The following is a 17,869-nucleotide window of genomic DNA, read 5'->3' as shown; positions in this document are numbered from 1 at the left end:
GTGGGTTCTGTAGTACTTTGCTCTTAGAGTGCAGTCTTTGTGAGAAATGGCTATCGCAAAAGTGTCCACATCGACTCGGCTTCATGATACAACTAGGAATGATGTTGCATTTGATGTCAATGTGAGGATGGTCCTCTTAGTGCACGAGTTAGGGTTGGGGTATGCAGCTCTCCAAAAGATTAGTAAAGTGTTGGATCCCAGGGCTTCATCTGAAAACGTATCAGAAACATGACAAGAGGGTGACAGGTAGGCTATTGAAACGTGTTCCCTCTCTCTCTCTCTCTAGCCAATATCAGAAGCCTATACATATGCACAGTAGTCTCCCTCTCTCTACCTGTGGCATTTCTACATGCATCCATAAACTGACCAAATAAACTGTTTTAATTTCAGTTGCTGAAATAGAGAGAGGTCTGGAGTCCTTGCACAGAAGCAGAGAGCAGATTAGGCAAGCATATGCAGATGTGGACCCAGAGGTAGGTAAGCTGACTGCCAATAAATGCAAAATGTTACAAAATTATTAGTTATTGAGAATTATTACAATAATTCTCAATAACCAGCGTTCAGTGGACAACATGAAAGCGGCAATATGGGGTAGTCTGCTTCACTGATGACAACCCCATGCGCACCAGGAACATATTGTGGTTTTAGGACATTTTTGTGAACTGCAGCTGAGTGGGTTCTACAAAAGCTGCTTAGAACAGTTTTGTGAACTCCAGCTGAGTGGGTTCTACAAACTAGCTGCCTAGAACAGTTTTGTTGATAGCTAGTGTGGTGCCATCTGAGGAGTGACTCTGTAGACCTATGACGGCGTAGCCTGATGTCTCCTATGGTGTTGCTTTTGACGATGGTTATCACTTGTTTGTTTGGCAATCTATATTTAGCTTCTATTGGTGTTTACCCTGCATTGTTTACCACATCTTGTCCTGTGTATTTATGAATCAGCTTACTCTTCATGTTCATTCATTCATGTTTTCTCCATGTAAAACGCTTAAAAAAACACAAAAAGTTAGATAATCTGTTTTCTCATGCATGTCCTCGTCAAATGTGTCTATCTTTGTCCATGATCTGTTTAACAAAATAATACAAGCTTTCTAAAAGGGAATGTTCTCTTCCCTACTAACATTGTCTCGTCTCTAGTCTTGTCTTACTAACATCCCACTCGTGGGCTGTACCTTGACGTGGTGAGTGGGCTTCCAACTAAACAGGTCTTACTTCTCTATACAAAATGTCTACTCCTGGACTATTTTGAATCCACAACATGCTGTGTTATTCAGTTTTCAGTTTCTATGTGTTTTCAGATGTTGTGTAATGTTGTTACTAATGATGTGATTGGATATTGTGTTTGTAAATATTGGTTTACAATGCAAATGTATGTTCTTTTACAATACAAATTTTCAAAGCCCGTTTTCTCAAAATGAGTTATTTCTCATCTTAGGGACATCAAAACCACCACTTGAGTAGCACCTACATACACCTAACTTTCCAGTTTTGTTCCAATCCATATTCTGAAGGGTTTGGCCAAGGGGGATTTTTTTAAATTTAATTCATAGCCTGATTTATATAACAGTTTATCCCTAAAACATGGCGAAAATTGGTCTTTTTATGACTGTTGACAGTATTTTCTGATTTCTGAAGTGAAGAAAAGAGATATCAAAAATCCCCCTGGCCAAAGTTTTGAATAGGGATATGTGAACAAAATGAAACAAGAATTTTGAATCTGGCTTGAACCAATTTAAAAAATTGATGTCCCGAAATTATGCAAATTAGCGCATATTTAGCGCATATAATGCCTAATTTGCATATTCATCCATAAAATTTCAGAAAACTTGTAATACAAAAAAGATGCTCCTTAATGTACCTAACAAACTGGGGGAGTTTGATGGTGATACCTATTAAGGCTTTTTTTTTTCCTATTCACCTGGGGTGTCTCCCCTTAAAGCAATACATTGTGATATTTGTACCTTTACAAACATGTCTGGTGCTAATTCTCTAATTAGATTTACTAAAAGTAAGCTGAATCGTCCAGTCTACTCAGAAAGATAATACATTGACATTTATTACCTTTTAAAACTCGCGCCGCCGGGCGCAGCATTCAGTCGAGGTGTGCATGCGCAACGTTGTGCTTAAACAACACAGTAGTAGCTAACTATTCCAGCGTCTATGGATATCATGCGTTTTTTAGCTCAATGATATCATGGCGGAAGTGAGAAAACCGAAGCGAAACATCACGGAGGAAGCCAGAAAAAGAAAAAGACAATCTGATAACGTTACGACAGTGCACTTACTCGCAGAGCCTGTGGGGCCGCAGCTCCGAGCAAACCGGAGAAAACGCTATGTATTGCTTTAACACAGATTAATTTAAGTGGAATTTAATACCTGGTTTAATTTTGGTAGATTTTATTTACAATTATCTTTAAGGGTGCCATTAATTGTGAAACCCTGATTTGGAGGAAATTGATTTTTAATTAAATCAGTAAATTACAATTCACATTTCCCTCAGTCCAGCGTCTAGTTCACCCAACTAGCTTACCTTTTTACCAGACAGTTCGCTTATGTTTGCAAATGTTTAGTGCAAAAGACAAACAAAAAAGTTAAAAATAGTTTGCAAAGAATGTTAACGAGTGAAAGTCTCGAATTGCAAGTGCTGCTTGAGTTGGTTACATTAGACAGTGTTGGAGGATTTCCAAAACCAAAAAACCTATTTGGCAATATTTTGGATTTAAACACAATGCTACAGGTAATAAATAACCTGGTAACATTATTAATGAGGCAATCCATAAACTAGAGCCATTTCTCCCTCTCCTTATTCTTGTCATGTCATAGTGAACTATGACCCCGCTGCTCTACTGAGGCTGAGAGCCACGCTGTTGCAGGTGCTGATTGAGCTACTGAGGCTGAGAGCCACGCTGTTGCAGGTGCTGATTGAGCTACTGAGGCTGAGAGCCACGCTGCTGCAGGTGCTGATTGAGTGACAGCAGAGCAGACAGGGTCTCACTCCAAGCTTAGATTTTACTAATTAGCTATTTTTGTTTGATGAACGTTGGCGCTGATACGCGAAAATGAATATATAGTAGGATTCAAGGCTTCTTTCATTGTTAGCCATACATCCAATAAACAAGTAGCCATATCTGGAGTAAAATGATTATGTTTTTGCTCCTCAACCTTGAAAATCCCCCAAAAGATTGTGTGTGCAAAGTGTATAAAGTGTATGTTAATGATAATAATTAATTAAATTAATGATAAATAATTATTCAAGAAAAAAGACCTCTAGTATCGGTCTCAGATAAGTATCAGCAGACATCGGAATGGAACAAAAAAAAAGTGGATCGGTGCATTTCTAGAAAATAGGCCTTTGTGTTTGACTTTACTGGGGGGAAATGTAAACTCTACCTACATGGTTGGGAGATGGTCACAGCTAACAACACAACCCGCGCCACAAGCGCTAGGCCAGAGGAAAACTAACCGATCAGCGATTGAGCGTGCGTCCGTCTGCCGAAAAAGACCAAGAAACCCACCAACCTTCTTCATCATTTTGTTCTGCTTGTGGAAGAACTCCACCTTGATGTCCCCGCACACGGGCAGCGGCTGGGGGAACTCGAACACCATGTGCTTGTCCTCCCGCCGCGTGTGCACCGGGTTGGATGTGTGGATCTTCACTTTGAGCTGATACACCACAAACTGGGGGTCTGCAGAGTGCCAACCAGAGAGAGGGGGGGGGAGAGAGAGAGAGAGAGAGGGAGAGGGAGAGAGAGAGAGGGGGAGAGAGAGAGAGAGGGGGAGAGAGAGAGAGAGGGGGGGGAGAAAAAGAGAGAGAGGGAGAGAGAGAGAGAGGAGGAGAGAGAGAGAGAGGGGGAGAGAGAGAGAGGGGGGGAGAGAGAGAGAGGGGGAGAGAGAGAGGGGGAGAGAGAGAGAAAGGGGGAGAGAGAGAGAGAGGGGGGGAGAGAGAGGGGTAGAGCGATGCAAAAGAGCGATGAAGGAGTGAGAGACGGGGGTGAGAGAGAGAGACAGACGGAGAGACACAGAGACCAACCAGGTAGAGGAGAGTGAGGAAAGGAGGATACCAGTGTTAGTTTGAGCCACGTACACATGGAAGCAGTTTCACAGGACAAAGCTCCTAAACCAGTCAAGAGTCCAAACATTTGATGAAACTTTAAAAAAAGAGGACAGAGGGAGAGTAATGGACCGCAAATGACACCCAGGGAAGACCAGAACCAAGACAAGAGACCCTATTCTGGTGAGTAAGAGTTGGTTTGATCAGTGCAGGTTTGAAAAGCGTCTTTATATTTAGGCCTATATATGGCGTTTGGCAGCCTTTCAGGCCGGTGACCTTGGTGTAGCGAGCGCCATACTATTATTCAGCCAACTGAGCCACAAGACCAGCGGGGTGGGTCTAGCAGAGCTAGCTTAGCGCTAGTCCAGGCCTAAGGTCCTTAGCCTTGTACTAGAATAGAGTTCCGTGTGCTAGTCCTGGTGCTGATCTCTAGGGCCAAATAAAGCAAACGTGAAGAGAAGGATGAAAGTCTCATTTACCCCAATGCCAATTCCCTTTCTTGAAGCCCTGAGGGGTCGGCTCGCTTCTGTTTTTAACGGTACTGTCCCCTTTTAGAGAGAGAGAAGGAGATTAAGAAACATCACGCACACACACGTACACGCACACACACGCACGCACACACACACACGTCAGGCAGGCTTTACACATCGCTGCAGTCCCATCCTCACGCATGGATGTGAGGGTATCCATCATGCACATACACACCCACACACAGCTAAAAACAACATGCATGGCTTTAAAACGGAAATAACTATCTTGACTTGATCTAGTCGATGTGGATCCTGGTCCTGGCTGACCTCATTCACATTTCAGAGAGGGGGAATATATAGGAACCTTAGATTAAAGATTAGAGACCCATCTTATTCATTCATGTCTGATCCCAAGAATGCCAAGATAATATTTTTTAATGTTCAAATAAACATCAGCTACAACGCCATGGCTACGGGGTGAACGGGGGTAACGAGGTGGCACATCCGACCGTCCACCTCAGAACAGGCCCTGTTCAGGTAGTGCTAGAGGTGTTCAGGTAGTGTGAGAGGTGTTCAGGTAGTGTGAGAGGTGTTCAGGTAGTGTGAGAGGTGTTCAGGTAGTGTTAGAGGTGTTCAGGTAGTGCGAGAGGTGTTCAGGTAGTGCGAGAGGTGTTCAGGTAGTGCTAGAGGTGTTCAGGTAGTGCTAGAGGTGTTCAGGTAGTGTTAGAGGTGTTCAGGTAGTGCGAGAGGTGTTCAGGTAGTGTTAGAGGTGTTCAGGTAGTGTTAGAGGTGTTCAGGTAGTGTGAGAGGTGTTCAGGTAGTGTGAGAGGTGTTCAGGTAGTGTGAGAGGTGTTCAGGTAGTGTGAGAGGTGTTCAGGTAGTGTGAGAGGTGTTCAGGTAGTGTGAGAGGTGTTCAGGTAGTGTGAGAGGTGTTCAGGTAGTGTGAGAGGTGTTCAGGTAGTGTGAGAGGTGTTCAGGTAGTGTTAGAGGTGTTCAGGTAGTGTTAGAGGTGTTCAGGTAGTGCTAGAGGTGTTCAGGTAGTGTTAGAGGTGTTCAGGTAGTGTTAGAGGTGTTCAGGTAGTGCTAGAGGTGTTCAGGTAGTGCTAGAGGTGTTCAGGTAGTGTGAGAGGTGTTCAGGTAGTGCGAGAGGTGTTCAGGTAGTGCTAGAGGTGTTCAGGTAGTGCTAGAGGTGTTCAGGTAGTGTTAGAAGTGTTCAGGTAGTGTTAGAGGTGTTCAGGTAGTGCTAGAGGTGTTCAGGTAGTGCTAGAGGTGTTCAGGTAGTGCTAGAGGTGTTCAGGTAGAGTGAGAGGTGTTCAGGTAGTGTGAGAGGTGTTCAGGTAGTGCTAGAGGTGTTCAGGTAGTGTGAGAGGTGTTCAGGTAGTGCTAGAGGTGTTCAGGTAGTGTGAGAGGTGTTCAGGTAGTGTGAGAGGTGTTCAGGTAGTGCTAGAGGTGTTCAGGTAGTGTGAGAGGTGTTCAGGTAGTGTTAGAGGTGTTCAGGTAGTGTTAGAGGTGTTCAGGTAGTGCTAGAGGTGTTCAGGTAGTGTTAGAGGTGTTCAGGTAGTGCTAGAGGTGTTCAGGTAGTGTGAGAGGTGTTCAGGTAGTGTGAGAGGTGTTCAGGTAGTGTGAGAGGTGTTCAGGTAGTGTGAGAGGTGTTCAGGTAGTGTGAGAGGTGTTCAGGTAGTGTGAGAGGTGTTCAGGTAGAGTGAGAGGTGTTCAGGTAGTGTGAGAGGTGTTCAGGTAGTGCTAGAGGTGTTCAGGTAGTGTGAGAGGTGTTCAGGTAGTGTGAGAGGTGTTCAGGTAGTGCTAGAGGTGTTCAGGTAGTGCTAGAGGTGTTCAGGTAGTGTGAGAGGTGTTCAGGTAGTGTGAGAGGTGTTCAGGTAGTGCGAGAGGTGTTCAGGTAGTGTGAGAGGTGTTCAGGTAGTGTGAGAGGTGTTCAGGTAGTGTTAGAGGTGTTCAGGTAGTGTTAGAGGTGTTCAGGTAGTGCTAGAGGTGTTCAGGTAGTGTTAGAGGTGTTCAGGTAGTGTGAGAGGTGTTCAGGTAGTGCTAGAGGTGTTCAGGTAGTGTTAGAGGTGTTCAGGTAGTGCTAGAGGTGTTCAGGTAGTGTTAGAAGTGTTCAGGTAGTGTTAGAGGTGTTCAGGTAGTGCTAGAGGTGTTCAGGTAGTGCTAGAGGTGTTCAGGTAGTGTGAGAGGTGTTCAGGTAGTGCTAGAGGTGTTCAGAACAGGGCCCTGTTCAGGTGCTAGAGGTGTTAGCGCACAGCCAGCAGGAGGAGGAGGAGGAGGAAGAGAGCAGCATTGTGAACAGGAAGCGTTCTGGGGAACAGTGAGCGGCACGCCCAGAGAGGAGAGGTGATCTGGGACTCCAGCAAATGAAAGCAATGGAAGAATATTCAAATGGTGGCTTCGCTCAGGAAGAATTGGCTCGGCCAACGAGGCCTAAACAAGAGCGTACGCATGCGTGCAGCATTAGGCTTCTGGTTCTAGGAGAACAACAAGAGCGTACGCATGCGTGCAGCATTAGGCTTCTGGTTCTAGGAGAACAACAAGAGCGTACGCATGCATGCAGCATTAGGCTTCTGGTTCTAGGAGAACAACAAGAGCGTACGCATGCATGCAGCATTAGGCTTCTGGTTCTAGGAGAACAACAAGAGCGTACGCATGCGTGCTGAATCAAGCCTCTGGTTCAAGGAGAACACAGCAGCCCAGAGATGGTCAGAATAGATCAGCAGAGTAAAGGAAATCAGCTGCTCTAATTCAGCAAGGTGTTTAAGAAGCAAACAGAAGGCCTTCTCTTTCTTGAGACTGTAAGAGTATGAGAAGCTCATTTTCAAAAGGACCAATCAACAAGGAGAAAACAACGGCCATCAAAAGCTGTCCTCTGCCATCGAATCTTGGAAAGTGCTCCAGTTAGCATTCACAAACCCTGCTGCTCTGCCACCATTCAATCAATTGTCATAATGCATAATTAATGATAAGGTAACCAAACAAGGAGAAACCCTATTCACAAACGAGAAACTATACATGGTTCTAGATCCTGAACACATGACAAGTAATAGTACAATGACTACCTACGTTAAATGCAATTTATTTAAGTCGTTTTGATAAAAGCGTCTGCTAAATGACTGTAAGCTCCTCAATGTCTTGAGAGGAGTTCACCATGCTAAACGTTTGTGGGTGGTACACACACACACACACCCTCTGGGCCTTGTGTTTAAAGTGCAACATGCCTACACCCTATTTGGAGTTACAGATGAACTAAAGACAGACAGAGAGAGACAGAGAGAGACAGAGACAGAGACAGAGACAGAGAGAGAGAGAGAGAGAGAGAGAGAGACAGCCCTGCAGAGAGATGCCCCCCAGCCAGCTGGTCCCAGGACTCTGTCCACAAACACAAGCAGAGCCATCAAACAGAAACCCCACAAAACTAACCAAATAAGAAAACTAACAGGAAACCACCCGACACATTGGAAATAATCTACCAAAAACCAGAGAAATAAGAATGCTATGTGACCCTAAACAGAGAATACAGTGGCAGAATACCTGAGCTAGGGTGGTCCTGTGAGGGGTACATTGCTAGGGTGGTCCTGTGTGAGGGGTACATTGCTAGGGTGGTCCTATGTGAGGGGTACATTGCTAGGGTGGTCCTGTGAGGGGTACATTGCTAGGGTGGTCCTATGTGAGGGGTACATTGCTAGGGTGGTCCTGTGTGAGGGGTACATTGCTAGGGTGGTCCTGTGTGAGGGGTACATTGCTAGGGTGGTCCTGTGTGAGGGGTACATTGCTAGGGTGGTCCTATGTGAGGGGTACATTGCTAGGGTGGTCCTATGTGAGGGGTACATTGCTAGGGTGGTCCTATGTGAGGGGTACATTGCTAGGGTGGTCCTATGTGAGGGGTACATTGCTAGGGTGGTCCTATGTGAGGGGTACATTTTCAAATTCATTTATTTAAGCTCCAACCCCCGGAATTCATTGGAATAGTGGAGAAAACTCTCCTGGTGAATTCTTTTCTCAATCAGACAACATTGACCCCTCCCTCATCCACCTTGACGTTCCACCCTGAGGATCCCTGAGACACTTTTTATCTGGGAATTAATTGAGCCTATAAGGATTAAAATGAGAATGAAAATAAAAATGAATAAAAACAATCCTTGACAAATTATTGTGCCATTTATTTCCAAAATGTTAGCTTATAACACACACATAGTGTTTTATAAATGGTTACCTCATTAAACAGTTAAATGTATTAAACTATAACAAAAATATTAAGCAAAATGTCTTTCCATCTCAACTACATACTACATAGTTTGTAAATCATGTAAATCAAGTGTAGCTGCAGTATATTTTAACACAACATGGAAGCATCATTTTGGTTCCATGAACACTCTCTCTTTAGAAGACTCCCGATCCTCAACGATCCTCAACGATCCTCAAGACTCCTCAAGACTCCTCAAGACTCCTAGATCCTCAACGATCCTCAAGACTCCTCAAGACTCCTCAAGACTCCTCAAGACTCCTCAAGACTCCTAGATCCTCAACGATCCTCAAGACTCCTCAAGACTCCTCAAGACTCCTAGATCCTCAAGACTCCTCAAGACTCCTCAAGACTCCTAGATCCTCAACGATCCTCAAGACTCCTCAAGACTCCTCAAGACTCCTAGATCCTCAACGATCCTCAACGATCCTCAAGACTCCTCAAGACTCCTAGATCCTCAACGATCCTCAAGGATCCTCAAGACTCCTCAAGACTCCTCAAGACTCCTAGATCCTCAACGATCCTCAAGGATCCTCAAGACTCCTCAAGACTCCTAGATCCTCAACGATCCTCAAGGATCCTCAAGACTCCTCAAGACTCCTAGATCCTCAACGATCCTCAACGATCCTCAAGACTCCTAGATCTTCAACGATCCTCAACGATCCTCAAGACTCCTAGATCCTCAACGATCCTCAACGATCCTCAAGACTCCTAGATCCTCAACGATCCTCAACGATCCTCAAGACTCCTAGATCCTCAACGATCCTCAACGATCCTCAACGATCCTCAAGACTCCTAGATCCTCAACGATCCTCAAGGATCCTCAAGACTCCTAGGCGCGTCCCACAGGAGGACAACTGAGACTAACACAGGATGAGGAGACACTGCAATTTCTCCTCCAAGTTGTCTCTGGTCAGCGTGTGTTCAGGGACTCCAGACAGAAGAGCGTGGGTGCTGGTGGGGCCGCCCAGCAGGAGCAGGAGCGCTCAGTCAGACGTGTCTAGGAGTCTTGAGGAGTCTTGAGGATCGTGAGTCTGTTAGTCTTCTAAAGAGACTCAGATTGTGTTCATGGAACCAAAATGATGCTTCCATGTTGTGTTAAAATATACTGCAGTTACACTTGGGCTACAGTCGCTACAAACTATGTAGCATTTGAGATAGAAAGACATTTTGCTTAATATTTTTGTTATAGTTTAATACATTTAACTGTTTAATGAGGTAACCATTTATAAAACACTGTTGTGTGTTATAAGCTAACATTTTGGGAATAAATTGCACAAAAATGTGTCAAGGATTGTCGTTTTTATTCATTTTTATTTTCATTCTCATTTTAATCCTTATACGCTCTATTAATTCCCAGATAAAAAGTGTCTCAGGGATCCTCAGGGTGGAACGTCAAGGTGGATGAGGGAGGGGTCAATGTTGTCTGATTGAGAAAAGAATTCACCAGGAGAGTTTTCTCCACTATTCCAATGAATTCCGGGGGTTGGAGCTTAGACTTTCCAACTTTCAATTTATAGGACCACCCTAACCTGAGCAGGGTGACGGACCCAAAACTCAGGAGGTCCTTGACTATGTCCAGACTCAGCGAGCACAGCCTCGCCATCAAGAGAGGCCGCCACAGGCCGACCTGCTCCCTAGAGAAGACAGACTGAGCCTCCACAGACAGACCTGCTCCCTAGAGAAGACAGACTGAGCCTCCACAGACAGACCTGCTCCCTAGAGAAGACAGACTGAGCCTCCACAGACAGACCTGCTCCCTAGAGAAGACAGACTGAGCCTCCACAGACAGACCTGCTCCTAGAGAAGACAGACTGAGCCTCCACAGACAGACCTGCTCCCTAGAGAAGACAGACTGAGCCTCCACAGACAGACCTGCTCCCTAGAGAAGACAGACTGAGCCTCCACAGACAGACCTGCTCCCTAGAGAAGACAGACTGAGCCTCCCCAGACAGACCTGCTCCCTAGAGAAGACAGACTGAGCCTCCACAGACAGACCTGATCCTAGAGAAGACAGACTGAGCCTCCACAGACAGACCTGCTCCCTAGAGAAGACAGACTGAGCCTCCACAGACAGACCTGCTCCCTAGAGAAGACAGACTGAGCCTCCACAGACAGACCTGCTCCCTAGAGAAGACAGACTGAGCCTCCACAGACAGACCTGCTCCCTAGAGAAGACAGACTGAGCCTCCACAGACAGACCTGCTCCTAGAGAAGACAGACTGAGCCTCCACAGACAGACCTGCTCCCTAGAGAAGACAGACTGAGCCTCCACAGACAGACCTGCTCCTAGAGAAGACAGACTGAGCCTCCACAGACAGACCTGCTCCCTAGAGAAGACAGACTGAGCCTCCACAGACAGACCTGCTCCCTAGAGAAGACAGACTGAGCCTCCACAGACAGACCTGCTCCCTAGAGAAGACAGACTGAGCCTCCACAGACAGACCTGCTCCTAGAGAAGACAGACTGAGCCTCCACAGACAGACCTGCTCCCTAGAGAAGACAGACTGAGCCTCCACAGACAGACCTGCTCCCTAGAGAAGACAGACTGAGCCTCCACAGACAGACCTGCTCCTAGAGAAGACAGACTGAGCCTCCACAGACAGACCTGCTCCCTAGAGAAGACAGACTGAGCCTCCACAGACAGACCTGCTCCCTAGAGAAGACAGACTGAGCCTCCACAGACAGACCTGCTCCCTAGAGAAGACAGACTGAGCCTCCACAGACAGACCTGCTCCCTAGAGAAGACAGACTGAGCCTCCACAGACAGACCTGCTCCCTAGAGAAGACAGACTGAGCCTCCACAGACAGACCTGCTCCCTAGAGAAGACAGACTGAGCCTCCACAGACAGACCTGCTCCCTAGAGAAGACAGACTGAGCCTCCACAGACAGACCTGCTCCCTAGAGAAGACAGACTGAGCCTCCACAGACAGACCTGCTCCCTAGAGAAGACAGACTGAGCCTCCACAGACAGACCTGCTCCCTAGAGAAGACAGACTGAGCCTCCACAGACAGACCTGCTCCCTAGAGAAGACAGACTGAGCCTCCCCAGACAGACCTGCTCCCTAGAGAAGACAGACTGAGCCTCCACAGACAGACCTGCTCCTAGAGAAGACAGACTGAGCCTCCACAGACAGACCTGCTCCCTAGAGAAGACAGACTGAGCCTCCACAGACAGACCTGCTCCCTAGAGAAGACAGACTGAGCCTCCACAGACAGACCTGCTCCCTAGAGAAGACAGACTGAGCCTCCACAGACAGACCTGCTCCCTAGAGAAGACAGACTGAGCCCCCACAGACAGACCTGCTCCCTAGAGAACACAGACTGAGCCTCCACAGACAGACCTGCTCCCTAGAGAAGACAGACTGAGCCTCCACAGACAGACCTGCTCCCTAGAGAAGACAGACTGAGCCTCCACAGACAGACCTGCTCCTAGAGAAGACAGACTGAGCCTCCACAGACAGACCTGCTCCCTAGAGAAGACAGACTGAGCCTCCACAGACAGACCTGCTCCCTAGAGAAGACAGACTGAGCCTCCACAGACAGACCTGCTCCCTAGAGAAGACAGACTGAGCCTCCACAGACAGACCTGCTCCCTAGAGAAGACAGACTGAGCCTCCACAGACAGACCTGCTCCCTAGAGAAGACAGACTGAGCCTCCACAGACAGACCTGCTCCCTAGAGAAGACAGACTGAGCCTCCACAGACAGACCTGCTCCCTAGAGAAGACAGACTGAGCCTCCACAGACAGACCTGCTCCCTAGAGAAGACAGACTGAGCCTCCACAGACAGACCTGCTCCCTAGAGAAGACAGACTGAGCCTCCACAGACAGACCTGCTCCCTAGAGAAGACAGACTGAGCCTCCACAGACAGACCTGCTCCCTAGAGAAGACAGACTGAGCCTCCACAGACAGACCTGCTCCCTAGAGAAGACAGACTGAGCCTCCACAGACAGACCTGCTCCCTAGAGAAGACAGACTGAGCCTCCACAGACAGACCTGCTCCCTAGAGAAGACAGACTGAGCCTCCACAGACAGACCTGCTCCCTAGAGAAGACAGACTGAGCCTCCACAGACAGACCTGCTCCCTAGAGAAGACAGACTGAGCCTCCACAGACAGACCTGCTCCCTAGAGAAGACAGACTGAGCCTCCACAGACAGACCTGCTCCCTAGAGAAGACAGACTGAGCCTCCACAGACAGACCTGCTCCCTAGAGAAGACAGACTGAGCCTCCACAGACAGACCTGCTCCCTAGAGAAGACAGACTGAGCCTCCACAGACAGACCTGCTCCCTAGAGAAGACAGACTGAGCCTCCCCAGACAGACCTGCTCCCTAGAGAAGACAGACTGAGCCTCCACAGACAGACCTGCTCCTAGAGAAGACAGACTGAGCCTCCACAGACAGACCTGCTCCCTAGAGAAGACAGACTGAGCCTCCACAGACAGACCTGCTCCTAGAGAAGACAGACTGAGCCTCCACAGACAGACCTGCTCCCTAGAGAAGACAGACTGAGCCTCCACAGACAGACCTGCTCCCTAGAGAAGACAGACTGAGCCTCCACAGACAGACCTGCTCCCTAGAGAAGACAGACTGAGCCTCCCCAGACAGACCTGCTCCTAGAGAAGACAGACTGAGCCTCCACAGACAGACCTGCTCCTAGAGAAGACAGACTGAGCCTCCACAGACAGACCTGCTCCCTAGAGAAGACAGACTGAGCCTCCACAGACAGACCTGCTCCCTAGAGAAGACAGACTGAGCCTCCACAGACAGACCTGCTCCCTAGAGAAGACAGACTGAGCCTCCACAGACAGACCTGCTCCCTAGAGAAGACAGACTGAGCCTCCACAGACAGACCTGCTCCCTAGAGAAGACAGACTGAGCCTCCACAGACAGACCTGCTCCCTAGAGAAGACAGACTGAGCCTCCACAGACAGACCTGCTCCCTAGAGAAGACAGACTGAGCCTCCACAGACAGACCTGCTCCCTAGAGAAGACAGACTGAGCCTCCACAGACCTGCTCCCTAGAGAAGACAGACTGAGCCTCCACAGACAGACCTGCTCCCTAGAGAAGACAGACTGAGCCTCCACAGACAGACCTGCTCCCTAGAGAAGACAGACTGCACCCACTGCACACAGAAAAGGGTGGAACCAGAGCTTCACTCTTTAACTACCTGCCAAATGTACCTGGACCTCAGAGATACATACTCCCTCCTACAAACACCCAAAAAGATTTAGAAAAAATGACAAATTACAAAAACCTCCCATATCTTCTGGGGTAAATACATTCATGTGCAAACACAGCAGCAAGATTAGTGAGCAGTTGTGACAGGAAGGACATCCAATGGAACACAACCACCGCAAAAATGACCATTTGTATCCATGCACACCACACTGATCATAGTAGATACACACTACATACAAGTTTCCATTTAAATACATTAAATGCATTTGTAAATATTACACTTATTCACTCAATTCACCTATTTTGTATTTACATGTTAACATTTTTGTGACTTTTTTGTTGTTTGCTTTGGTAATGTAAACGTATGTTTCCAATGCCAATAAAGCCCTTTGAATTGAAAATGAAACTGAATTGAGAGAGAGACCGAGAGACAGTCAGAGAGACCGAGAAAAACAGAGAGACAGAGAGAGAGAAAAACGGTGAGAGAGAGAGAGAGAGAGAGAGAGAGAGAGAGAGACTCACTGCAGGTGCCTCCGCTGAACATGGGCAGCGTCTCGAACACCATTTTGTGGAAGAGGAGAGCCACAGGTTTGTAGTCCAGCTGGTTCTTCAGGAGGAAGCTGTAGTACGACACGTAGCGCCGCTGACTGGGGATGGTCACGCCCTGCAACAGCATCAGGACACGCTCAGGACACACGCTCAGGACACACGCTCAGGACACGCTCAGGACACACGCTCAGGACACGCTCAGGACACGCTCAGGACACACGCTCAGGACACACGCTCAGGACACACGCTCAGGACACACGCTCAGGACACACGCTCAGGACACACGCTCAGGACACACACTCAGGACACACACTCAGGACACGCTCAGGACACACGCTCAGGACACGCTCAGGACACACGCTCAGGACACGCTCAGGACACACGCTCAGGACACGCTCAGGACACACGCTCAGGACACACGCTCAGGACACACGCTCAGGACACACGCTCAGGACACACGCTCAGGACACACGCTCAGGACACACGCTCAGGACACACGCTCAGGACACACGCTCAGGACACACGCTCAGGACACACGCTCAGGACACACGCTCAGGACACACGCTCAGGACACACGCTCAGGACACACGCTCAGGACACACGCTCAGGACACACGCTCAGGACACACGCTCAGGACACACGCTCAGGACACGCTCAGGACACGCGCTCAGGACACGCTCAGGACACACGCTCAGGACACACGCTCAGGACACACGCTCAGGACACACGCTCAGGACACGCTCAGGACACGCTCAGGACACAGCTCAGCTTGGGAAATTACATCCTAACTCATCTACTGTACGTGTGGCGCAGAAAGAGAGACACAGAGAGAGAGAGAGAGATGGAGGAGAGAGAAGAGAGAGATATGAGAGACAGAGAGGTAGAGAGAGGAGAGACAGAGGCAGAGAGAGAGAAAGAGAGAGATGGAGGAGAGAGGAGAGAGAGATATGAGACAGAGAGGTAGAGAGAGGAGAGACAGAGGCAGAGAGAGAGACCATGAGAGACAGAGGCAGAGAGAGAGACCATGAGAGACAGAGGCAGAGAGAGAGACCATGAGAGACAGAGGCAGAGAGAGAGACCATGAGAGACAGAGGCAGAGAGAGAGACCATGAGAGACAGAGGCAGAGAGAGAGACAGCCACCTGACACGTCCTTGTCGTTAAATCCGGCAACATAATTCATTTTCCATGAACGTGTCACTAACCTTCTTGTCCCTCGTCCTGACTTCCCCGTAGAAGTCCAGAGCTTCCTGCGCCTTCAGGAACTTCCCTCGGTGGAGGAGGTAGGCGCAGATCATCACGCCCGTGCGGCCCTTTCCCGCCTTGCAGTGGATGGCTGCCACATGATTGTCATCCTCGCTCAGCCATTGGTCGAGGTCTTCACAGAAGGGCTTGATGAGCTCCAGCTGAGGGGGGTTGTGGTCTTCAAAGGGGTACTGTGCAACTGGGGGGGGGGGGGGGGGGGGGGGGGGGGGGGGGGGGACGGGAGGGGAGGGGGAGAGGGGGACAGGAGGGGAGGGGGAGGGGAGAGGGGAGGGGAGGGGGAGAGGAGGACAGGAGGGGAGGGGAGGGGGAGAGGGGGAGAGGGAGAGGGAGAGGGGGAGGGGAGGGGGAGAGGGAGGGGAGGGGGAGAGGGGGACGGGAGGGGAGAGGGAGGGGAGGGGGAGAGGGGGAGAGGGAGGGGAGGGGGAGAGGGGGACGGGAGGGGAGAGGGAGGGGAGGGGGAGAGGGGGAGAGGGAGGGGAGGGGGAGAGGGGGACAGGAGGGGAGGGGGAGAGGGAGGGGAGGGGGAGAGGGAGGGGAGGGGGAGAGGGGGACGGGAGGGGAGGGGGAGAGGGGGACAGGAGGGGAGGGGGGGAGGGGGAGAGGGGGACGGGAGGGGAGGGGGAGAGGAGGGGAGGGGGAGAGGGGGACGGGAGGGGAGGGGGAGAGGGGGAGAGGGGGACGGGAGGGGAGGGGGAGAGGGGGGGAGGGGGACAGGAGGGGGACAGGAGGGGAGGGGGAGAGGGGGACAGGAGGGGAGAGGGGAGGGGGACAGGAGGGGAGGGGGAGAGGGGGACGGGAGGGGGAGAGGGGGACGGGAGGGGGAGAGGGGGACGGGAGGGGAGGGGGAGAGGAGGGGAGGGGGAGAGGGGGACGGGAGGGGAGGGGGAGAGGGGGACAGGAGGGGAGGGGGGGAGGGGGAGAGGGGGACGGGAGGGGAGGGGGAGAGGAGAGGAGGGGGAGAGGGGGACGGGAGGGGAGGGGGAGAGGGGAGGGGGAGAGGGGGACAGGAGGGGAGGGGGAGAGGAGGGGAGGGGGAGAGGGGGACAGGAGGGGAGGGGGAGAGGGGAGGGGGAGAGGGGGACGGGAGGGGAGGGGGAGAGGGGAGGGGGAGAGGGGGACGGGAGGGGAGGGGGAGAGGGGGACAGGAGGGGAGGGGGAGAGGGGGGGAGGGGAGGGGGAGAGGGGGGGAGGGGAGGGGGAGAGGGGGACAGGAGGGGAGGGGGAGAGGGGAGGGGGAGAGGGGGGGAGGGGGAGAGGGGGGGAGGGGGAGAGGGGGACAGGAGGCCGAGAGACGGAAAGAGAGAGAGAAAGTTAAGCGATGTTTCTCTCAAAAACACCAAATGTGACAGGCTCTGATGACAGGTCAGGTGTGGTCTGGATGACCAGTGTGTGTGTGTGTGTGTGTGTGTGTGTGTGTGTGTGTGCGCATGTGGCATACCTCTGCAGTTAAATTTGGCTGCGTCGTAGTGTCGTTCTGCGCAGCTGCAATGGGAAGGCACATTTGAAATTCAATGGTGACGCCGAAAGAATGACTAAATGATGCACATGACCGTGACGGGTGGGATACTCACAGGTTGTAGATTTTGTAATGGTTTTTATGTTTTGAGTCAAGAAACCTGTTGAAAACATTATGTTTCAGTATTTCAAACACAGCAACCATCCCTCCTCATTGTACTCTCTCAAGGTGAGATAGTCACATATAGTTAACTTGGTCCAAACTCCATTTTCCAGCTCCTGATCGTCAATCATTATCCTCCCCCCAGATGGGCGATGTTCTTACCGTACAACATCATCTATATTGTTTCTGTACACTCCTTCAAGTCTCTCTGCAGGAAATCCCATTGCAATAATATTGGGATATATATCTGGTCAGAAGGGTCAAGGGTCAAACAGCCTGGAACTGAAGAACAAGGTGACGATCACATCAATCTCTGGTCAACAGGGCGAAGAGCTATGAAAACAAGTCCCTTTACAACACACCACACACACACACACACACAACACACCACACACACACACACACACACACACCACACACACACAACACACCACACACACCACACACACCACACACACACTCACAGGCCTTGCCTGTGAGAGA

The 17,869-nt window shown here is 49.8% G+C and overlaps 1 protein-coding gene across 5 annotated transcripts in view; it reads right to left on the bottom strand.

The window, feature by feature from the left end:
* Positions 1–17,869, bottom strand: part of LOC311325768 (phosphatidylinositol 3,4,5-trisphosphate 3-phosphatase and dual-specificity protein phosphatase PTEN-like) — a 42,118-nt gene that overhangs the window by 13,642 nt on the left and 10,607 nt on the right. For 3 of the 5 annotated variants that reach the window (XM_084458529.1, XM_084458530.1, XM_084458531.1), the window contains 7 exons: positions 17,549–17,633; positions 17,340–17,384; positions 17,207–17,250; positions 15,708–15,946; positions 14,478–14,619; positions 4,531–4,599; positions 3,520–3,686 (listed from right to left, as the gene is read on the bottom strand). In XM_084458529.1, coding sequence (XP_084314655.1) covers positions 3,520–3,686; positions 4,531–4,599; positions 14,478–14,619; positions 15,708–15,946; positions 17,207–17,250; positions 17,340–17,384; positions 17,549–17,633 — 791 coding nt within the window. The remainder of the gene's footprint in view (positions 1–3,519; positions 3,687–4,530; positions 4,600–14,477; positions 14,620–15,707; positions 15,947–17,206; positions 17,251–17,339; positions 17,385–17,548; positions 17,634–17,869) is intronic. The other 2 variants (XM_084458532.1, XM_084458533.1) reach the window with 1 other exon arrangement.

Source organism: Borostomias antarcticus, assembly GCF_949987555.1.
Source record: "Borostomias antarcticus genome assembly, chromosome: 25".
Taxonomy (NCBI): domain Eukaryota; kingdom Metazoa; phylum Chordata; class Actinopteri; order Stomiiformes; family Stomiidae; genus Borostomias; species Borostomias antarcticus.
The sequence above is the reverse complement of the archived record's forward strand: the minus strand, read 5'-3'. Positions and strand labels throughout refer to the sequence as shown.